General features: G+C 35.4%; 1 protein-coding gene across 4 annotated transcripts in view; it reads right to left on the reverse strand.

The window, feature by feature from the left end:
* The window catches only part of CACNA2D1 (calcium voltage-gated channel auxiliary subunit alpha2delta 1), a 361,220-nt gene that overhangs the window by 188,863 nt on the left and 147,124 nt on the right, over positions 1-25,233 (reverse strand). For all 4 annotated transcript variants that reach the window (XM_088054909.1, XM_088054908.1, XM_005526028.3 and 1 more), the window contains exon 4: positions 1,835-1,894. In XM_088054909.1, the coding sequence (XP_087911035.1) occupies positions 1,835-1,894 (60 nt within the window). The remainder of the gene's footprint in view (positions 1-1,834; positions 1,895-25,233) is intronic.

A 25,233-nucleotide genomic window follows, 5' to 3' on the forward strand; every position in this document is an offset into this window, starting at 1 on the left:
AATATAGTGCAGAAACAAAATTATTAGGATGAGATTCTGACTGTATTCACACAGTTCTGCACTGATTCCTTCAAGCCTGTAGGTTTTGTTTTCTAGTCACAAGAGAGACAGGTTAGCAGTAAAGGTCGCAGCATTTCTCTTAGAGCATGTCCATGGAAAATGCATTCTGTGTTTTCCCATGTATTGGAAGCTGTGTCTGTGCAGAGAGCACACTTGAAAGCGTTCAGGCTGTGTCCAGACTCCCTGTACTCCCAGTCAGTCACTCCTATCGGAATCACACAGCCTGGCCTTAGGAGCTTTTTCTGTCTGTTATCAGATCTCCAAGTGCCTGAGTAACACTGGATCAGAATTAACTTTTCTGCTGGTTTTGACTGGGTTAGAACTAATTTTCTAATTTGTAGCTAGCATGGGCTATATTTTGGATTTGTTCTGGGAGCAGTGTTGGTAATTCTGGTGTGTTATTTTTATTGCTGAGCAGTGCTCTTGCACAGCTGAGGCTGCTTTTCACACTGCCCCAGCAGTGAGGAGGCTGGGGGTGCACAGCTGACCCCAACTGACCCAAGGGATATTCCTCAGCATACAGCACCACACTCAGTGTGTAACACTGGAGGGAGAAGAAGGAAAGGGCTTTTGGAGCGATGGTGTTTGTCTTCACAAGTCATCATTAAGGGCAAAGGAGCTCCTGTTTCCTGACGATGGATGAACACCTGCCTACCTGTGGGAAGTAGTGAAGGAACTCCTTGTTTTGCTTTGCTTCTGCATGCAAGTTTTGCTTTACTTATGAAACTGTCTTTATATCAACCCATGAGATTTCTCATTTTTACTCTTGCAATTGTTTGCCCCAACACAATTTAGTGGGAGTGAGCAGGTGCCTGTGCAGTGCGTACTTGTCAGATGGGGTTAAACCAGGACATTCTTAGAAAACCTTTGTGCATTTAACTGTGTGCCACTGTGATTCTCATGGAAATCTCTGTGCACACACAGTCTAGGTTTGTAGCAGGATCATGTAAAAAGCACCATCTGTTGTTATTTCTGAAGGAACATGGAATAAAGGCATAATAAATAACTTTGACACTCAGCCTGAAATTATAATCTAAAATTAAGAGATTTAAAATCATCAGCACAATATTAATTTGGTAATAAAAAAATCAATATTGCACATTTTAAAATCATGTCGCTTATTTTTAAGTAAAGCCTATAATGAGTAAAGAAGATAACGTATCGCTTGACCAGGAAGGGGCCTCTTTCAGCAATACTGAATATATACATTCAACATATATTTATATTGTATTTATATATATATTAGTGTAGTGAAAGAGTATTGAAAGTATATTGAAAGAAGAGGTGAAGTTATTAAAAGTATGGAAAGGTATTCTAAAGAAAAGTCTATGACTCCCAAGTCATGCAGATAACCAAATCCTTCTGTATTGCTTTTCCTTGTTTGCTTTGTTTTTTTTCTCCCCTTTACATAAGAAAAAGACAACTTGTAAAAATCTTTTCTAGGATTCTGTTTCAGTGTTTGGAATAAGTACACTTTTAACTGATAGCAACCATCACTCAGATGTCTTCTCTGTAATCATTCCTTGTCTGTCAAAACAAACAGATGTCTTGTGTACAACTCAGAGCTACATCCCTGGGTCTGTGAAGCTCCCTAGGAGCTTCTGAAGAGAAAAGTTCACTTTATTCTCTAGACACCCTGACTGAGATGGTTTACTGAATTAAATAGCGTGCCTATTCATAGCCAGTAGATATATAAACAACAAGTTTGTAAGACTACTGTTAACATTTCAAAGAGGAAAAATCCAAGGTTAAAAGGAGAAAAACTGAAGCTTACCCCAAACTCATCTCTCCACTGATGTGAGGCTTGGTACTTCTCTGCTTCTTTAGCAAGGCGCTGAAGAACAAAGAGAGAGAGGGCATAAATTTTAGTCTTTATTGATTCTTCACACAGAAAAGTCTTTCTCTTTTATGTTTTTCCTATGCATGTTTTCTCTCTATAAATTTTATATCTATGCTTTTTGTATTTACTTGAAAATTATGTGTATACTTGAGTCAAGGTGAACCATCTCATCTAAAAAATGCTTTTTGTATCATTTGATATTTAAGTACTGTAATGCATTAGAAAATTTAATCCTTACTCCAACATAATTTTTGAAGTTCTAGTTAAGTTCAAAATCCATCAACATCCTGCTGAAAATACTCTTTTTACTCACACTACCTTGTCTTCTGTGCATTAATTTAATCTATCCAATGACAAGTATATATTAAAATATTAAAACACCATGTTATGAACATTTATTTCTCTGTTATATCATTTAGGTTTAATTATAGAAACTACTGACAGCCCTGTGATTATTAGGGATTCATAAAAGTCCCAAAAATTTGAGACTAGCTGGAGTCTGAGCTCATGGATTAAATTAGCAGCTGGAGACTAACAGGCATGTTCCTAGAGGGCATTTTTCCCATATTTAGAAATTTAAATAAAATCCAGTCTTTTCACTTAGCCCCACAGGAAATAAAGCACAGTGTATGGGAATTTGCTCTTTCAAATCAATCTCTTGTACAATACATCCATTAGACTGGATGATGTGTTCCTCCTCAAACAGAATTTGAAGTCTTTGAAAAAAAAAGCTGTTTGGACACAATCCTTAGGACTTTACTACAATTTTGCATATAGAAGTTGCCAAGGTAATGCATGTAATCCAGCTAAGCTGCACACCAAACCCCCATCCTACAGATCCACCCATCCCTAAAGCAAGCCAGCTCACTCTGAAGCAGCAGCTACCTGATGTGAATGTAGTTCATGTGGACTCAGCCATGTGAATTGTTGAGTGACTTTCTTTTAGAACTCAATTATTTTACAGCCCAATAAAAATTTTATCAACTGTTTTTAGGGAGTCATGGTCCCATTCCAGCAGACACAGCCTATGTCCACCAGATAAGCAGGGTTGAAAATGCTTACTGTGTAACAATAAGTCTGATGACCCTTTTAATATTCAGACCAATCCCTACACAAAATGAACTGGTGTCTAAGTCAGACTTTTGAGTTGAGTCACCTTGTCAGTTCTTGTTAACTCCAAAAGGAATATGACCAGAAAGTCCATGAAAGCTGGAGTTCCAGACACGGTGCTGTCAGATCCTCCCCTCAGACCTGTCCCAGATTGCAACTGCCTGCTCCACCTCATCCCCTGAGGGCAACCCCGCTCCCTGCTCAAACAGGGATGATTGATACACAATTCAGAACTTAGGATCTTTTCCTTATTTTTAGGTTTGAAATCATTCTTTAAAAACAGAAAAAACCTCAAAAAACCTGTGTGTGCTACAGCCACAAAACGTGTCGCAACTCAATTGTTTTTTGTCAGCTAAAGTGATTTTTATATAATAGAAAGCTACTTTACAGGCACTGCTCACTGGAGGTACTTCCACAATAACCAAAGTAACCAAAGAAGTAACCAAAGAAAAACTATAATATAATTTCATACATAATATTGGAAAAAAGCACATTTCAACTCTCTTGACTGTACTGGACAAACACCAAGCATTTTCATTTTTTTGGTAATATACTAGAACAGCTTTGTCCATTTAATTTATTCACTCAATCTAGCCCATTTTGCATCTAAATTTCTATATGCTTTGATAAATTCACGATCATTAAGCCATATTTCACCAGATTGTAGTGAAGTGATATAAAGCAAGATATAACACTTCCTATATGTGTAAATAGCTGCAGTCAACACTGCCCTCAGATTTCCCTCACACTCTGTTCCATTACCTTGAGATACTTAGAGAAACACAAAGGACAGCAGGTCACAAATGCACAAAATAATAGATGGATTATGGAAAGAGAAATATATACTCATCATAAACACTACCAAGAATTTTCTGTGGAAAGAACTTCTGCCATGCTCGAACTTCCTCACCTCCACTTGGATGTTTCTTAGCTAATCTGCACTATGAGGTGAAAATGCTTAAAGCAAATTAAAAATAAAAAAAAAAAAGTAAAATAAAAAGGAAAGTTCTGGGTTGCTTTCTCTTGTTACAAATTAAGAAAAAAAATAATATCCCTCACAAAATAGATATTATATTCTTATTCTCCTTTAGAATTTTTCAGTAAGGTTTCAGTTAGAATACATCCTAATTTCCCAAACAACCTTCAAAAATAACCCTACATGCAATACCTACAACACTTTACACCTTAAAATAGTCTCAATTTAAAAATCAGAGGCTGGCATTCAGGACGTGTACAGAGCTCTGTTAAAGGTAATCAAGCTCATATGAAAGTCCAAGCAAACTGTTTAAGAAACAGTAATAACCAGTGAGAAAGCAGATGATCCTTGACTCCTAGAACCCCAAACCCAACACCATAATGGAAGTACACGTGACAATAAGACAGGACCATGCATACAGGTTCCAGCAAGTGATTGAGATACCTTTTTGATTTCTTTATCACTGTTTAACTGAAGAATCTCTGCATTTTGCTCTACTGACCAAAAATTAGTATATTTTTGTTGTTGTTCTAGTTATTTGATCAATTTTTTAAAATTTCATCTGCAATGTATCCAATACTTTAGCTGGAATGTATATTTAGAGTGTACTTCATATTACCCAACACTCCTTGGCCAAAAACAACTGGGCAGTTAACTCAAGTTACTTGGGCTTTTTGTTGTGGCACAAGGAGAGACTAATTTTTCATCTCTTAAAGAAATCATGCCTGCTTCCTTTTGAGGTATGCAAATGTCAGGTCTGGCCTTCCCTGTTTTGATGGAAGAGTCTCTGGGGAAAGCTGACAGAGAAGCTGCACAACAGCCGGCTGTCACCAGGCGCTTCCCATTTTCCATCTCATTACAATGAGGGTTTAATAAGGCAACAGCTTCTTTAACACCACGACCCACTGCAGCTCCCTACAGGTTTCTCCAGCAAAAATTAAAATGCTGAGATATAAATTTTTATGCAATAAAATAAAAAAATAAGAAGAAATGGTTTAAAACAATATTCTTGTATAATTTAATAATTTCTTCCTCCATGCCCCCTGTAATATTTGCTGTGTAGGTGAAAGCTGTAAGATGTTTTCCTGCCTTGAACAAAGATCTATTTAACAGTATCTTTTTGGATACAGAGAGGAAGAGCAGAACAACACTAAAAATGGGAAAAGAAGCAAAACTAACATGTAACAGAAGTGTTCTGACTCACTTCAACATATTTAAAGAACCCTAATTCGTGCAGTCTGCTGGAGAAGACATATTTATTCTGAAGTAATAAATAAGTTGAGAAACCACAACCAGGGAGAGAGGGCTGCAAAGGCTAACAGAATGCTGTAGCATCCATTCATGTCTTTTGGAGGATGCCCAACAGCTGCCTGATGGTGCTTTTTAAGTAAGGGATCAGAGGAGCTGATGCCAGATTTAGCCAGTGTGATTGACACAGTAGCTGATGTCAAATTTAAGGTGCTTGGAAACACTTTGATTAAATATGTAATTTTTTGAATAAATTTTCCTATATTGAAAAAAAACTTTTTTTTTTACATATACATTAAACTTTTTTTTTAATTATTAATGAGAACTGCTTTCTCTTCTTTTTATTTTTTTTTCCTTTTTTTTTTTTCTTAGTAAGGTACAGTGTGCATTATTTTCAGGAATTTCCAGAATACTTAGCTCATCCATAAAAAAATAATTATCCCTTGTAAATCAGTCACTACTCATAAATAAGTATTTTTAATCAAGCTTCGAAAGGAGTCAAGAGGTACCTTCCACTAGATTTCCCTATATCTTTCAAACAGAAAGGTTATCTTCAAAGGAAAACAGCTACTGAAAAGCTAGATAATGTGCAAGTATTAATTCACTCCACCAGCCTATGAATCTTTCTTTAACTTTTAAAGGGATTATAAAAGATCATACACACATAAACACACACATAAGTAATAGAAAAGAAAAACAACAACTAAAAAAGATGCAAAGCCCAGCTGCTTGTCCATCTCAAAACCCTCTATTTTCAAAGGTCTTGTCCCCAGTTTCCAAGTTCATGCTGCTATCTCTGAAAGGCAGCCTTTGATGCAGCGCAGACTGCAAGAATCTTTATCTGATCTGTAAAGATCAACTCCCTAGAAGGCCTATTCTTCTTCCACCCTTCATTATTTTTTTATGTATATGCCATATTTTTATCTCCTCCTTGCCAGCACAGGATTCTGTCAGCAAAATTGAATTAATATTCAGTACAATGAAAAAAATTTGGGGGTGCTTCCCATACTTCTCTAAGTGTTTTTTTTTTGAAAATAATATTCAACTACTTCTTGATATATTAAGCTATTATAAAATGTATAATCTTAAGAGTTAACAGATATCACTAGCCTCACAAACTTTCTAAATCCAAAGATATTTTAGGTTATTTTAAGAAAATAAGTACCATGAGAAAATATGTCAATATAAACATAGAATACACAATGACGTTCAAGTCCTGACTATAAAATATTATCCAAATATTCAAACCTCTTCTTGCATGAACAGCACAAAAGCCACAAGAAGTATGTGTGAATGTGGTTTAATACATAGTTTTCATATATGTGTCTGAAATACAAATAGGTTTTTTTTCCATAGTTGATTATGAATTGTATATGAATTGCAAGATGAGGAAGAGATTTTGTAAGACTCATATATTGGTGTCTGAAGTGTCAATGCAAGACTGATACTGTTACTTCACTACAGGTTTAACACAGACTGACAAAGCCTAAAGGATTACATTCTCATCTCAGTAAGCTATTACAGTCTATATTAAACCAAATCAGAACTATTCTACTTGATCCTAGTGTCTTTACATGCAGAACATATGTTATATTTTCACAGGAATTCTTGGTAATGAATTATCCAAATACCCATGAATTACACTGTTCAATAATTTTACACAATTGTAGAATAAGACCACAGTTTGTCACACAGAAAGTGTGAGTTCAACAAACAACTGTAAACTGGAAGGTCAGTAACCCAAAAGTGAGCATAGATGCGCTAAAGATCATACCCCTCATATAAACATATCTGGATTTATTTTCTGTCTTATTTCTATAACTCCAGTGGGGCACAGGAGGAGTTACTAGGGGCTGACTACCCTTTTACATGTTATTTATGAAGGTATTTCCTATATGATCTTTCTAACAAGTGGGCACTGATAATAATTATTACCACTAAAGCTGATCTAGATTTAATTAAGCTGAGGCATGTCAGTTTGGATAAGAGAGTCCCAACCATAAAAAAATGTCTTAGACTGAACCAAAGACATACCTAATTTTGCTGATTTCAATTGTAACCAGAAGTTTTAATGTTTCCTCTTTCAAGTATATTGGTTTGCTTTTAAAATTATTTTGATCTCTAACACTGAAGCCCAAAAGTTTCCGTGATAATTCACATTTCCCTATGTCAAATAAGGACTTTTTTTCCTAAGCTTTGCTGTATTCCATTATATAAAGGCCATAATCTTCAGCATAAGTGTAACCAGAACTATAAACATATTTTTAATATTATTATTGGGTTTTTTTTAGTATAGTGACCAAATATAGGTTTTTGGTTTTTGCTGATCTGCAGCTTAAGATATATTTTAGGTATTTACACTGCAGAGTCACAGCTTCTCTTTACTCTGACATCTGCTGTGCTACATGATGGGAATGTGATCTGTGCTCTGTTAATGATATCTGAAGCTTATAAGGTCACAGAAAGACTGTGTTTGTAATTGCTCTCCTATATTCTGTACAGAATTTGGATGTTGTACTCCTCAGCTATTCTCTGGGGACAATTTCTCTTTTGTCATCTAAGGCAGCTGTTAAGTCATATTCATATGAAAAAAGACTGCTGACATTTTAATACTTATGAAAGCAGTCTTCATATAAAATTACTGGCCTAAATATATTTATATATATATATATATATATATATATATATATTTTTTTTTTTTTTTAAGATAATTGGGAATTAGCACATTTTTTTGAAAGCTAATGTTATTGCACTCTGGACAACACTTCAAAGTAACACCTCAATCCTTGTGTTCCACTATATAGATAATTAACAGCAACCTAAAATCCTACATTTATTTTTTTCTAATTCAGCTGCAGATTACAAAACTCAACTTTAATTAAACAGTAAGCAGAAAATTACTTTCCATAGTGTTTCTGTTTTTCTAATGCATTTCAAGACATATCTGCTCTATTCATATGAGAAGTAATTTTCAGTATCTATTAATAGTTACAGTGAAAATAATTCTTTGTCATTCAAGATAACCTTTATTCCTATTGTTTACTTAAATGAAAGAAGGAAAAAAAGGCTGATTCTCTACAGAGAACTTTTTATTCTTTTTCATGATCTTCTAGTTCCAAAGCAAACGAAGCCATTGCTCTAAATAAGATCAGAAATCAATGGGAAATCAAATCTGAAGTAGAGTACTTTAGATTACAATATTGCAGGTGAAGTTAATACTTTCTGACATAACTAATCCCATTTATTTTAACAGGAAAAACTGAAATTGGGATGCCATAAATAAATGCATCCCACATGTGCATTTGATATCTCAAGCGTCACATGCCATCACCTGTCACTGAAAAAAGTGTCATATAAGAAAAGTAAAAAAGGATAAAGCCCAAAGAACATGTCACAGTAACACTTCTCCATTACATAAAAGCAGCCTTTCCCCAAAACATGAACTAGAAATAGCTCTTCTCTTCCATTTGTTCCTTTCTTTTAATGTATTTAAGAATTTCCTAACACTAGCAAATTAAAAAAGAGAAGGAAAAAGTGGCAGAGTGGCAGTACTTCAAGGTCTAAAAGAGAGCTGAAAGAGTCTTTCAAATATACTATATTAGGATTCTCAGTTAAGCTTTAGAAAGAATCTAAAATTATTCAACACTAGTACAGATATTTTAAAACACTTTTTGTTTACATCCAACACAAATCACAGAAGAACTGGAGCTATATGCACCACTGAAAGTCATTGCTGGAGAACAAATGACTAAATAAGAAAATAAATAAATAAGCTAAACCCTATACATTTAAACTTCTGGAAAAGTGAAATAGCTCAGTATGCACCCAGGTGAGTGCACAGCCTGCAGAAGTTGCAGGGGAGATGATGCCAATTACTAGTTTGTAGCTTTCTTAAAATTTACTTCAACTTCATCTCTGATGTCCACAATCCTAACTAGAACTAGCAAGACCATTGGTACCAGATGAAAAGAAACCTCACATGAACGGTCAAAGGGAAAATGAATCATAGGTCCAAAGGCATCACTGAAGGAGCACCTGAGTACCAGAGAACAGATCAAATGCAGCCACAATGAAGAATGTAGGGAGGATAAAATTGTCTTCTCTGACTGGAAAAGAGTCCAGTCTATGCCACATGAAACATTATTTGTGTGAAATACCTTACACACTTAGTATGGTGCAGTAGGAGTGTACAAATTAATTATATTCAACTATTATTAAACAGCAAAAAGGAATGCAGTAGATTCACATCAGAATGTAGAGAAGCAGAAGAGAGGGAAAGAGGAAGGAAGTTCAGTTCCCAAGCCAGAGTATATTTCTAGGATGTGTGCAACCAGGAGATTTCAGCAGCTGAGGAATATTATGACAGCTTGATACTGCCAAAACCGTTTCAGTAGACAAGGGAGTACGATAGAGACAACTAGATAAAGGCATGAATTAAAACTATTAGAAGAATAAGATAGTCTGTCAAATGCATCTTGACATCTAGCAGTGAAATTTCACCAGAGTGGTGTATAAAAATAGCAAAGACCACTTCTTTTAAGACATCATTCATCCTTCTCATTTGCAGAGGTTTAAACCTTAGAGCTTATTACATTTTCACTCTAATAATTCATATGCCTTAAATGTAAGTCACATTAGTGTTGTATATTTAAACAGGCTCAAAGTGAAGGACACACACTGAAACCATTAGACTGAAATTGCCAACTGCTGCAGCAAATCTCAAATTGCATAACACCACCAGCTCCAGCTCACTGTCTGCCTTAGGAAATTCTTTCAAGCTTAACAGCTGAGCTAGTAACTTCACAGGCATGATTAAAAAATTACATGTATATTGAGTAGGCGTGCCTTGTTACCCTGTTTATTTACATGCTTTCCATCAACTCAAGGAGAAATCAGAACTACATAATTTTTATTTTTTTAGAAATATCAAAATTAACTCGCTTCAAAAAAAGGGTTCAAAAAGGTAATTTTCCTCTGACTTAAAAAAATTGACACCGTTCAGACTGCTTTACAACTCCTTTAACACGTCCTCAGTAAATACCCACTTAAACAATCAAAAAGGAAAAGAACCACACAAAATACAACCTAACAATTGATACATGTTAGCAGATTGACTGAATTCTGACTAATATCTGAATAGGAACAGACATAACTGAAATATGTACATGCAACTGCCTTATTTTAAAGGGAAAACAGGAAAAAACAAATCAAGTAAATAACTCCTTGCAAAGTACAAGAAGAAAACACTGATACAGACTGGCATCACTTATGCAAGAAACACACTAAAGCAGCCAGTTACCTTTAATCAGATAGGGGATGCAAGAGCAGTTACATCTTGTCTCATATAATCAAACACAACAACAAATTTCACAGAATTCTCAAGTTTTGTATTAGTTTAGTAAAAATATATCAAATAATATAATTTTACTGTCAATACAACTCAGTTCCAATATTAAATATACATTAAATATATGTTTCCAGTATTTTGGTTTAAAATTACGGCTTCTGCTAAAATCACAAAAATGGAGGTTGGCTAGGTAGGAAACACTAAATATAGAGAAGTGTAGTGAATTCTAGATGTACTCACACTTTATGTGCTACAAAAGATGTTTAGATGTAATGCTGCTGTAATGCCAAAAGAAGATCAAAAAGCTGTAGATTTAAAATCTCTGCTGAACTCATAAGCTAATATCTCTTTTGGCCATGTCACCAGAAAAAGCATTAAGCTCTCTCAGAGTTGGATGGGTATTTATAGAAAGCAGAGCAAAATCCAGAAATTCCAGAATTAACAGGAGCGAACAGAGCTCATTTATCATCTTTTCCTCTGCAGAATAGGATTGAAATGTTTTATTTCATTAGGACACATTCATAACCTAAACTATAATGATGAATTCCCAAGTAGTTAATGATTTATAATAAAAGCAAGGCAGCACTGAAATCTGCAGCTTCATTTCCAGAAATGGGCCTATGAACAATGCAACTCTATTAATAATAAAATGTTAATTAGGAGTGGAACCAAATCGTGAATTTTAGAAAAAAATCAGCATGTTCACCTTAGCTCTTCAATGTATAAAACAGAATAATGAATGTAACTTACTACAAGCCTGTTCAAAAATGAACCCACTTCTTAAATATATATACATATTTGCTGGAAAGTACAGCTGAATACCAAATGTAGCTGTAACAAGGCAAGATAGTGTCTCAAAAGCTTTGCATGTCAGAGAAAAAAACTGAGCAGGTGGTGGGCTATAGCTGCTGAATAATCAACTTGATCTCATCAGCAGTCAGGGGGTGAGAGCCAAGGAAACATGTTACTGTTGGCAACAGCAGAAACAAATGATATATTAATACTGCATGCTATTTTCAGGCAACATTTCCCTAATGGAAGTAATTCTAGTCAAAAGAAATAGAAAGTGTTTAACTGTGAGTCCTGCAGAAAACAGTGTACAAAGGAAAATGACCTTCCCCCAGCAAAGTGTAAGAGTGATTTTTATTTTCCCAGAGACGCTGTGTCAGCCATGACAGCAATTCTGGGAACACACCCCTGCTGCTACGCCTGCCTTTGACCCGGGGTAACAGGACACCAGAGCCCCTTCATTTCCTTCTTAGCACATGGAGTGTAATAACATGCTGCTTCTAAACTTTCCCAAATATATTTTAAAAGAAGCATTGCACTCCCAACATTCTCTCGCTACTGGACAGGCTCAAATTTTAATGTTCAAGTGTAGACACGTCAAGTTTTGAAGAGCAATTCAAGTCCTTTGTTAGTCATACCTTTTCTAAAAAGGACTAAATGGTATTTACTAGTTCTAACCCTCCAACAGAACATTCTTCCAGACTTGAATGTAAAAACACCTTAAAATTAAAAGTAGACAAAAATGTAAGATGAGAATGATGAAAATGGTATATTCTACATTTCCATGCATTGATTGTGTTGGTTGTGATTTCTCTTCATCATCTTTTTTCATTCACATGTCATATAGTGGACAGTTTATGACCTCTTTGTTCCAGGCAGAACAGTCTCTTTCAGGGCTTTCTTGTGATTACACAGAAAAGTCAACCTGTTTAAGATACACTATTAACCCTTAATCATATTTCTGCACTGTAAGACCTTTAAAATGGAATTATATGTGAAAAAATACTATTTTTAATTGTAAAACCTCCAACTGTGAAACAAATACATATTATCATGGCTACAGATCTATTTAAAAACTTTTCTAATCCATTGTGAAATAACTAATGCTAATTGTATTTAACACATAAAGGAAAGTAAAGCAGAAGGGTGACAAAATGTGACCAAAGTTACACAAAAAGCGTTAGGTGCCAGTAACACCGAAGTCCATAAGATTTCTTTTTGTTGAATCCATTGTATTTTCTTTTCAGTTATTTTCCTCTCTTTTCTATGATTATGTACAAGACCCTTAGCTATGCTTAAGAAATGTATTTCATTGGCTGTCCTAATGACTAATGTACAGATCTGAATCAACATTCAAACTATAATTTCCTTCCAATTTTTACAAAAAGAAAAAAGACCCAAACAAATGATTTAGATTGTTTTAAGTGTTACCCTTACAGGAGACACATTTGAGAACTACTACAAGAGGTTTGGGTTTATGTATGATGACTTCCACCAAAAGGTGTTTAATTAGGATGTCTCACACTTTTCTCTGTATTAAAATCTAATTTCCACCTTCTAGCTCAAAGAACACAATCAAGAAGCATTACTCCATCTCAAAACTGTCTAAGCATCTTCCTCATGTCACTTTCACATCTGGTGTTATTTTATTTTATTTTTCAGTCTTGCATGCTTCCTTTCTATAAAGGTACTGAATATATCTTTATATACTGAATATAAAGGTACTAAATAAATATATATATATATGCTGAACCATGCCACCAAACTTGGCACTCTCCAAAAGTGTGTTTTCTTTTATTCCAATTACAGCTACTTACTGAAAATCATCATCAGAATCAAACTGTGAATAGCAGAAAGAAATAACAAGCAGCTAACCCTTATTATAAAAGAACCTATAAACTAAACACAGTCAGAAATGTCACAGCACAAGTAAAGCAAAATTTGGCAGTACTTTGCCAGACTGGATGTTTGACACATTTAACTCAGTATTATGCAGTTGAATGACCCAAGAACAATTTCTTCCACTTTCCTGTTAAAATGGCACATTAGAGAGCAGAGGTGATGTTCAGAAATGAGTCTGTATCTTAAATCAAAAACACCTTAAGTGGATACTTAAGGGACTGGCAGACTGCTAAAGGTTTAGCTTTTTAAACACTGCAGGATGTTCTTGTATGATTTCATGGAATTGCTTTTGGGCTATAGTCTCAAGGAATACTGGAAAACAAGGAAGTTTTATAAGTGGAAAAGTTGATTCTTCTGGGCACTTCCCTGTCACATAAAACATTAAGATTTGAGAAGTCAGACCTTTGTGCCCTCATTTAGGTCACTGGCAGCATTGAAATACTGAATCTCTACCAACTGAGCTGAAAAGTAACTCAATGCCAAGGAAAAAACGCATCTTGCACTTCTGTGTGGAAACAACTATAAATTTCAATATATCTTTCAAATTTATAGATTTTGATGGGTACACTGCATTAGTAAAGACTAAAAATGCAGCTTCATATTGAATCAGACAATGTCTGCTGACTCACCATTGATCAGTGTGATAAATGACATAAGTGAAGCATTCACTTGCATATACAACAGAAGTTTCAAGCACATAAACCCTGAATTTAAGGCCTTATTAAATTAAATTACAGCTAAATTCAGCCATACAGTGAACTCTTCACCTGCATCCTGTGCTCAGGTGGTTTTAGCAAAGTAGAAAAAAGGGTGTAAGGGATGGTTACGGTGCAGAAACTTGGAGACCCAGGTGAGAATTGTCAACAGGAATTCCTTCCACCATGCTGCCCCATGATAAAATCACTACTTAATGCTCTGGTTTATAAAACCAGACAGCTGGACACTCCTTGTCAGCTGAACAGTTAATGGCTCAGTTGTGTTAGATTAAAGAGAAGATGAAAAGTAAGGAAAATTAACTTTATTTAGTCAATTTAATCTCCAAACTTTATTTTCAAGATCTTTGTGTTTCTATCATTAATCTCTTGCCAAGTAATACCTTTAGCAATACCTTTCTCCAAACCTTATATCTTGAACTTATTTTCATCTGTGTTACCTTCTTATTCCACACAAAAAAAATAAAAAAAAAAAAAAAAGAAAGAAAAACCTGAAAAAACCCCATCCGATATATAACCCAACTAATTCTGTGTGGGGTATATAAAAAACAAACCCAAAATCAAAACCAAGACACCCCAAAAAACCCCAGAACAACATCACAAAGAAAAAAATTCCAACAAAACTTCTGATTTTTTTTTTTTTTTTTTTAAATCATAAGCTTACTAGGGTCAAAAGACAAGTTGGATGACATATGGCTTTTAACATAAATAAAAAAAAATAGAAATAAAAATAAAAATAAAATATAAAAAATTTAAAAAAAAATCTCTTTGGAACTGGAAATATTAGCAGGCACAGGGAGATGTGTGATGATGGCATCTAAGAAGCCATGGGGCAATACAGCAAATGCTCTGCCTGGCTTCTGGATTCCCACACATCCCATCTTTGTTAACTCAGACGGGGGTGGCAGCAGCAAAGCCACTGCTGCTCTGACAGAGGAAGGTGGCAGCCAACCTCAGGAGTGCCTGGAAAGCTGAAAAAGAAGAAAGTGGCAACTTCTGCCAGCTCATGTTTTTTATTTATAACTACAATTCAAAGAGAAGCTACTTAAATGCAAAGCTGCTGTGGATTTCAATCCATCAAGTATGTTGTTACCCAACAAAATCTAAAGAGGTTGCTCACATAAGGACTCAGTTGCTGGGAAGATCACACTTTGATTAACAATTTAACTGGAAACAAAGTCACTGGTGTTCTGTGCAGTGTGAAAATAGAGTGAAAGGGAGATTTACCTGCATACTCTGTGCTGGAGTTTTACAGGTACTGTATGCTCAATGAACTGCAGAATGTAGCACTGAATTATACTACATATGTTCTGCTGAGTTTGTAGAAAACATTCTTTTATTGTATTTACATAATAAAGTAAGAAATGCATTGTAAAAATATGCTCATTTTCTGAAATGTATACGTAAAGTACAAATACTTGCTCTACATGCTTTTTCACACAAATATATACTAAGTTATGAAAAAATCAAAAACAAGAAGAAAAACATTTTCTATAGAAATAGTTTGATGTATCATTTTGAGCCAGAGTCTGTAATACAGACAGATTATGTTTTTTTCCAGTAGCATAATGGTGTTTAGTGTTTAGAGGTTTTTTTAGCTGTTGAACTCTTCAACTGATTAAATAGTTAATTTGTTTGCACCATTTTTAATTCTTGTGCTTTTAGCCTCAGCAAAACATAAAGGGAAAGAGGAAAAAAAAGATGTCAATAGAAACTTCAGAAGTAAAACTGACAAAATAAACAAACAAAAAAAAAACCCCACACCTTTTCTAATGAAATTTGAAGACTGCTTAAATTGATACTAGTTAATCCCAACCTTCAAAAAATCATGATATTCTAAGAGTAATATCTCCTTACACCCTAATTCATTAGTTATTGTCTTTTGTTATTTTCTTGCATAGGTAGTTTTGTGCATAGATTTTAGCCTACTATTACCAGATAGGTTTATACATATTTGTCTAGAGGGTGATGGAGTATTCCAAGGTGGGTTGACTGCAGTCATTACAGCTATGGTTGTTAAAATGGTAAAACTGCTTATTCTAGTTATAGCAAACTTTTTGATCCCTTACTTACAAAGAAAAATAATAATAATAAAAAAAAAAATCACAACAACCTTTACCTTAATTTAAAATTCCTTTACACTTTGAACAATAAAAAGGATGAGACATTTTATGAGAAAATTGAGAAAATGGGGTTTTAGTGTTGAATAAAAATCTTTTTTTAACGCCCTCCTTGCTTCTTCTATGATTTGCACCAGTTTTCCAGACAGAGTTGTGTCTGGTTTTTTTTTTTTTGGTCAAGTACAAGCAAATATATTGTGAAAATATATTTAAAACCAGAAAAAAAAAAATGTGTTTTTTTAAGCAGAACTTAGAGAAAGACTTTCTTTCCACTTTGGGCAATACCTTGCAATGCTCACAGAAGGCTTTCTAACAGTTCCAGTCAACCCAGAATAGTGAATATACCAAACAAGGATTTAACTTCACAGTGTGTAAATAAAAGAAAAGCCTTGTTAAACCAAATGTTTTCCAAGGTTGATGTAAAGTTTTACAATAATCAAGCTTATTTCAGTGGAAGGACTTCTGGCTAATCACCTCATGCATTTCATGTGCAACCAGAAAGGAATTTGTATTGGACTGATATTTACACGCTTGGTTTTATATGCAAAGAACTGTTTATGCTTGAGCAGTAATATTCACAGTGGGCTAAGAGCTGAATCTTCAATATACACTTGAATTGTCAATACATGTTTTATTATCACCCTCCCTCTCTTACTGTAAGCCTAGTCAAAAGTCTCAGACAGAAAATATGTTCCAGTTTGGAATAGGAGGCTACGTTCCTAAAATTATTTGAAATATTTGTTTTTAAAATATGCAGTTTTTAGGTATAGCACATTTGACAATGTCATAAAAATAACGTTCTTCCTTATTTTTGAACACTCAAGTTGTCAAATTTAAGTGGAATCTGCAGCATTGTATCAAATTCTGCTCAGTCAGTAGCAGCTTATTAAACAGATGTAGGTTTGTTTGGGATTTGCTGTTGCTGTAATTGTTTGTCAGTTGTTTTGTTTGTTTGTGTCTTTAAGGTACAGAAATAGCACTTCTCAGATGATGCTTTGGATCCTAAAATGTGTTACGGGTGCAAATCCTGGGTTATCTGTGAGGGGGATGAAAGGCAAATCTGAGAAGCTGGAGCACAAGACAGTCATGACCTTCTTGCCCGAGAGATCCAGGTAGCTTTCAAAAATCAGTGGGATTTATTAGAACTATGTGGCATCTACAGGCAGTTAACTTCAAACATACTCCTTCCCAAAAATCTGGCCTAAGCAGAATCTCCATGGTTTTAATTAGGGATGTAAACATCTTTTACTACCTTAAAATAGATTAACTCTGAGGTGAGCCCAGATCCAATGTTCACTGGAACATCATTTAGTGCCTGACCTATGGAGGCCTGTGGCAGACAAGAATCCAGAAATTTATCCCCTTCAGAGCCATTCCTCTATCTAATTATGATCCAAATTAATTGTGCTGCATTATCCCCTTGCAACACTGTCTTCTCTCTTGCCTGAGACAAAGCAGCCCAATTTATGTCCAGGAAAAAAATATCCGATTTTTAAATAGCATAATTTTACTGATGTTCTATGCAAAATATAAATTTAGTCTTTTAGGGTTAAATTCACAGCATCCAGGAACTGACAGTGAAAGACGAGGTACATGGAGGTCTCAGTGCCATCTCATTTACACTGTTATTATTCAGTTTTACTCCCTTGTCAACTATAATTTTATACTCTGCATTTAGAACTCTATCATCCCTCAGCATTCAAGGATTTAATGTCTGTCACAAAGACTCAATAAACCATATGTGTTCATGTGTATACAATGCCATTTCTCTCTCAGACAATATATGTGTGCTAATATATCTGGGTTTGAGAGCTCAACAGCTCTTCAAAGTACCCAGATTTGGTAGTTAAAACAGCTTTAGGAAATCCAGTATTGCCTTACAAACAAGTAAGTACTTTTATGCATATTAGAAATACTCCTATTAGTGTGTGTTAACAAAACCGTTCTGTGCTATAAAGAAACCTATTATTTGCTCCAACAGCACGTGTGCTCAGGCTCATTATCAGTCAGAGGACCCATTTCTGTGCAGGCACCACAGCAATCACTGCAGAATTGGCATGTAACAACACAAAGCAAACTTTTTAGGCAGCCAAAGCCTTTGGATACCAGAACAGAATAGGAATCCCTGAAGAACAAGTGTTCAAACACAATATTAGAGCCCATCTTGAAGTGTAGCTTAGCTAATAGCACCAACTGAGCTGAATTGATTTTCTTCAGTTATTTAAATCTCATTATATATGCTCTATTTAATTCCTTCTCTACCTAATTGATACGAAATATAAAACAACCTCTAAATAATTTAGTTTGAAAAAAACATACAAGCTAATTAAAGGCAAAAACTTGAAACTCAAACACATTCTAAACCTCTTTTTTTTTAAGGCATCTTCTTTTTTGTCTTGGAGCTGCCTTTTTGCTTCTTTGTTAGTTTCGGAGAGAGAATGAGTTTTTGTAAGGGTTTTTTTTTTCCTACAGTGAAAAGTGCTTACAGAGAGGCCCCCAGGCTTCTGTTACTTTGATTTTATGCCACCAATAAAGGTTTGTGATTTTTGCATTTCTGCTGAAATTGCAATTAAATTAATAAAACCTAAATTATGTATTCTTTAGCCATATAATGCAACTTTCCAGAACTGAAAATTAAAATAAATCTTAATATGATTATTAATCACTCCCTTTTAAGTATGAAGTGCTAAATGCCACCTTACAGTACAACAGTAAGGTCAGACTTTGCTCAGATATCATGGGGGAGGTTGGAGGTGGCAGCAGAAAAGGGTACATTAATGCAGCAGTGCATTCCATGAGCAGATCTCTGACATATGTGCCTCAGACATGTAGAAGGCAACAATTAAAATTAAAAATCACCTCCTGTAATTCATGAATTGCACTACTGCATACTTCCCTCTTGTACCAAATATTATGGTCTTAAACCATTTCCAGGTAAAGTTCTTCCTGAGAACATAATAAATGCAAGTAACACCTAATTAGTATTTTCAATTAATTTCTATTATCTAGTTTCAAATTTAAAATAGTTACCACAGAAAGATTTCTGATCTTGTGTTATTCTTACTGAAACTATATGATCCTCAATTTGTTTTCTTCTTACTTTTAAAGTAGTGTTTGATCTTTCAAAGGACCAGTTTACAAATGCACATTAAGATACATATTTTCACATTCTTGCACATGTATAGGGTTCTGCAAATAGTACACAGTTCCAAGACTTTTCAGTTCTATTTCTACTCTCCTATTTTTCAAATCTATCAATGAAAAGTAATCTATTAATCTATTAATTAATCTACTAATGAAAATCTCTTTCTGAAATTTGAGCCACATTTTTAAATGTCACAGTTTCTGATAAGATAAATGTGATTACTATTTCAAAGAAATAAAGGAATGCTTCATTTACATTATTCCCAGTACCACTATTCTTACTTAGCTTCCTATTTAAGAGCATCCTGAAAACAAAGCTCTTCTTGAACCCATTCTCATTTATTACTCAAACTATTCTGACCCCTCTCTCTCTCTCACACACACGGAAACTGTCACCTGAAATTGTCTAACCTACAAAGCCAAATCATGCAGAACCTGGCATCATCCCTGCTTTACACTGTCAATTGGAGCCTTAGATCTCAAATGGGAGAAGAGACACCTAAAATGTTTTTATTTGGAGAAGAGTTGCTTTGTAGCTTAATTAGAGCACTGTCTGACAGTTCAGGAGATGGGAATTTGCTTCTTCTGCAAGGTTTGACAACATCCTCAAATAAAATAAGATAATGCATCTTATGAAAGAAATAGTGAAATATGACATTAAATCTTTGCCTCCACCTTTAAAAAAAATCAGCTTTCATAATTTTATCTTTTGATTATTTCCACTAATTTGCTTAACAGAAATACAACTGCCTGCTTAGCAAGTACATGTTTCTAGAATCTTTTAACTGAAATTTTAATATACTTTAAAAGAATGCCCACAGTGAACTTTATAACTATTAGCGAACACCAAAAGAATTATTTTCATATAGTAATACTATATTTGCTATATAAATACTGTGGATATGTTTTACAAATACACAAATATCAACTATAATCCAAGGGGCTCAGAAGTTTTCTCAACAATTCTTTGTGAGAGTTTTTGTTTGGGGTTTTGGTTTTTTGGTTGGTGTTTATTGTTTGTTCATTTTTCTGTTGTCATTTTCGTTTAAAACAAGCTGTTCTGATGAATGAGAAATTTCTATTGAAAATAGAAAGAGTGTTGTTAAAAAATACTTCCTTTACATCCATAGTAAAATTATTGGCCCAAATAGGCATTAAAGCAAGGAAAAGGGAGAAGTGTCTAGTAGAGATGTGACAGCAAGACTCACCTACCTCTGAAAGCTGTTTGATGTGTTGACCAGATTAAGCAATAGAATACATTTCACATGGATGCTTCCACACCCTTCAGTGTAATACAGCTAAATCAGAGATTTCTGCCCTCAGGCATGGGGGACAGAAATAAATATGAACTTCCACTCACCCCAGTTTATATGAAATGAGAAGAGACATTCTTCACAGTTTCCACAGGAAGAACATTGTATGTCTAAACTTTTAGTCCTTTCAGGTGTGGCTAGGAATAGCTTAAGGATACACTCTGGCAGCAATAATGGCATTTGCTTCCAACTGACTGCAAAGGATGATCTGAAGTTACTATCCTACAGAATATAAAATTAATTATTCTCCTCCAGCTACCTGCCACACTGGTGCACTGAGGTGAAAAAAATTTAAAAAAACAAAAAATCAAAAAACAAAAATAAACTCCACAAATTCTCCTGACATATCTGCTCTCAAAACAGTTTTTATATTTTACCTATTTAGATTTTCCAAATTCTGCAATTTTCTAGACTAAGCATGTGCTCACTTTCAGCTTGCCAGCTGTTAAGGGATGACTCCTGGAGCTCCATCACAATTCTCTTTTCTAGAAACAACAAATGGAAAAAATGCTGCAGCCAAATCCCCTGAGGTACCTGCTAGCTCTATAACTCAGAGACCCACAGGGACAGACCTGTGGTTCTTGTCAAGTCTCAGTAGTCATCCTAGGGCTCTAACGAGTGTAAAAAAACACCTGGCAAACTCCAGTGACGTGTAAAAGGTGGAAATATCACTAAGACTGCATTTTTTCACCCCTCTAATGCTGCCTGGCAGAGCACAGACATAGTGAATAAGGCTTTGACTCTGCTCATTCCAGTCCTTTCTACAAGAAAATAATTGGCAGCAAGTTGTCAGTTCCCTATAAACTGCAATTCCTGCCAGGCCAAGGCTGTCAGTACAAGAAGGTAAAGAGTCCATCACCTGCTTTATGCTCCACCCCTGTACAGCTTGGTGAGCAGCAGGAATTTGCCTTACTTTAAATTCCGGGCAGCACACAGGCACATGTGGCTGTCACTGAAAATGCACATTTAAATGCTACTGGGTTTCCTGAAACAAAGTTCTCTTTTCTCAACATGCATGGATGGAGAAAGAGGCCAGATTTAATGTGAGATTAAATTATAATCAATTCCCCATGATGATTTTTTTAATGAAATATTTTGTTTATCAGTAACACAACTAAGGATAAAAATCATAATGAATCTCCCTCCCCTGCTGCATGTAATTTCTTGGTAGAAAAGCATCCAAAGAAAATTAAAATGAGAAATGGAAGTTGCTCAACACCGCTGAAGGCACACTTTCTTGTTTCTTTTTATTCAGCAAAAGCTGTCAAAAATCCACATCCTCTGATGTACTTGCATTTAGCATAGGGATTTGTCAATTATTTATCGCAGAGAGTTCTGTCAGACTGGGATTAAGACGTCCTAAAACTCCCAAGAGGGTAATCCATCATAACACAATATAGTGTGTGAATAATGGACATCCACAAAAGGCTCAGCTGACATGATGGAAGTGAATGATAGGTGAATTGAGGTCACAGGCTTGACGTGAAGACATCGGACAATGTCCACCCAGGCTGTCAGTCAGGGCATTAAAAAGGAGAAAGTACATAAATATGAGATAGCGAACAAACAGATTGGCTTTTGTTTCCTCATTCCTAACAGCTCAAAGAAACGATGCTGGAGCTAATGAACACATCCATGCTGTGAGCCAGTGCACTCTACTGTGGCTGCTACAGCTCCAACTCAAAGAGAAATATCCTGAACTTTTGTTCCAGATATGAATTAATAAGTCCAAGGGCTGGGTTTTCTTTTGCTTGTTAAAAAGTGGTTTATTTTTGTGTTTTTCTACTCCCAACATACTTATCAGAACTATGTTTCAGTAAAAAAGAGCACTTTAAATCAAAGCAAATTTACATTACATTATGCTTTACTACAAACCACTACATACATGCTTTACTACTTGTTTTGCTACCACAATGGGGACATGATTCTCTGACCCCCAGAAAGTTTCAGCCTGTCAAGGGCTCATCTGTTCCCAGGGGAGAAGTTCCTGGGAACAGTTTTCTCTCCAGAATTGTGTTATTGTAAATAGATAATATTTCTCAAAACAATACTGAACAGCTGTTCTTGGTGTGTTTTCTCTGGTCCCACTAATGGGACCAAAGGGGGTGTTTTTCCTTCTACCAATCAGGGTAACCTAGTCAGAGAAGATTTATAAAGGTTGAGAAGACCCCGAAATAAAGGCTTATTTGACCCACGAAGCAGCTGTGTGTGTGTCAGATTATCTGAAGAACCCTCAATACATTGTGTCCATCAGTGACACAAACCTATAAACCTAGAAATACAATTGACCCTGGACTATTTCTCAAAAAAAGAAATAGCAAATATGTATAAGCAAATAGCACCCATCAAAGAAACAGAAGTGAAGTGAGAATTGTGTCTCATTTCAACCAAGATGACAAAATCTTTGGTGTTCCAGTGAGAAGTGGTCACTTCACATAGAAAGACAATTAATGTTATTACACTCGTAACTGTAATACACTACTGGTGCACTACTACTACATTCCCTTCAGGTGCTTTTTTCCAGTAACAAAGATCTTTATCTACCTTCCTCTTTCCCACAAACAAAAACAGGAATAAAGAAACCATTGCAAACACTAAGTACGAGTGTTCACAGGATCCATCTGTTGCTTTGTCTCTGTCATCTCACTTCATCCACTTACGTATTTCAGTGATTCAATCTTCAGAGTTAATAACACATTTCATAGAATGATAGAGTGATTTGGATTGGAATGGAACTGAAATATCATCTAGTCCCAACCCTGCTGCCATGGTTCAGGACATTTTACACTAGACCAGCTTGCTCAGGGCCCCATGCAACCTGGCCCTGAACACTTCCAGGGCATCCACAACTTCTCTGGGCCTGTTCCATGGTCTCACCACCCTCACAGTAAAGAATGTTTTGCTAGTATCTAATTCACACCTACCCTCTTTCAGTTTGAAACCATTCCCTGTTGTCCTATCACTACATTCCCTTGTAAGAAGTCCCTCTCCAGCTCTCTTGTAGCTGCTTCAGGCACTGGAAGGTGCCCTAAGGTCTCCTTGAAGCCTTCTGTTTTCCAGGATGAACAGATCCAGCTGTCTCAGCTTTTCCTCATGGAAGAGATAGCCCTCTGACTATCTTTATGACCTCCTCTGGACTCACTCCAATAGATCTGTGTCCTTCTTTTGTTGGGGGCCAGGAGCTGGACGCAATGCTCTAGGTGGGGCCATTTACAGATAAAGAAAATGCACATAAAAAATAACCTTGCATTATTATCGTAAGTATAGTATAGTAATAGTCTAGTCTAGTCTTGTCTAGTTTAGTGCTGAATTGTATTCTCAAAATGCCTTATTTTTCCTGCTCTTATGTAAATTAATGGATCCACCAGCCAGGTAGGAGTGACAGTGAGTTATTCTGTCTTCAAAGTTACTGAAAACTAAAAATATTTCAGTATCAGTCAAAGCTGGTGAAACAGCTTCCAGTGGTAGCTTCTGCAGTTAAATTGCCTTCAAATTTTCCTATGCATCAGTCTCATACCTGAGCCAGCCTCCTCAATCTGCTTTGTATCTGAAGATCCCTTTCAGCAGTCTGCACAGCTTCCCGTCCTTCCTACTTCAGCCTATAGCAGAGCCAACCTGCTCCTTTCCACAGAAAAACAGTTTTCAACTTCTCAATAACTCACAATTCTCAGTTACAGACAGAACTCTAGCCTATCCTGAGCAATCAGCAGTCCTCATGCACTATGCCCAGTGTTCAGAAAATCATTTATATAGATTATACCTTAATATATTTTTCTCAATGGGTTTAATTGAGGATTCCAAGTTTCCCCCTTTGACTCCACACTTGAAAAACCCTAGTTCTCAGAGATCATAAAAAATTCAATAAAGCTTTTCCTTTCTGAGAAAAGTAAATTTTTATTGGTCTTTTCATTTCTCTTATTGAATTCTTATTGTTTGTAAGTGCAACACTTAGCTTTCTAGGACCCTCTTTTTTATATGCATTGATGTTAACAAGGGGGACAAGAGAAGTATGAAGAAACCTGGATTAGAGTAGTGGAAGCTGGTTTAAACTTCACCCCAACCTAGGAGAATGGTAATGCAAGACTGTAGATATTTCTGATTTATGGCAAACATAATGACCTGATCACATGTAATGGTTATGAAATATTACGGCATGGACTCTGACAAAATGCACATGGATAACTTAAATCCCATTTATATTCCATATGTAGATCCCTGGCTTTGTTCTGGAAAGGGATGAATGTCAGATGACAAAGATGCCTGCTATGAAGTTAGGATAGTAAGAACATGAACTCTAGTGGGGAGGTTTCAGTTTGGTTTAGTTTGGATTTTATAAGATTATAGTTCTATGGGAAAATTAAAATATATCTTCTTTTGTAAATTGTCTGTATTTTGGGAGATTTGGGTTCTTTTGACAGTTTAACTTTGATTCTGTATTTTGCTATTTGTGAGTCTAAGAGGTAAAATTGATCTGAGCCTTCAGAATTTACTTTCCTTAACGATGTTTGATATTAGTCATTAAGCTGAGTCCATTTGTCACTTTCTTTCACTAAAGTGAGTCATCCATCCTTTGTTGTTCTTAAGGTCTAACATAACTATTGATTTATTGTCAACACATCGTATCTTCTCTGTTAATGGAATTTATAGACTTTCTCACTCTTGCCTTCAACT

This window comes from Pseudopodoces humilis, chromosome 5 (assembly GCF_049639895.1).
Source record: "Pseudopodoces humilis isolate 2021_Gansu_Grassland_sample_001 chromosome 5, ASM4963989v1, whole genome shotgun sequence".
NCBI classification, from domain to species: Eukaryota; Metazoa; Chordata; class Aves; order Passeriformes; family Paridae; genus Pseudopodoces; species Pseudopodoces humilis.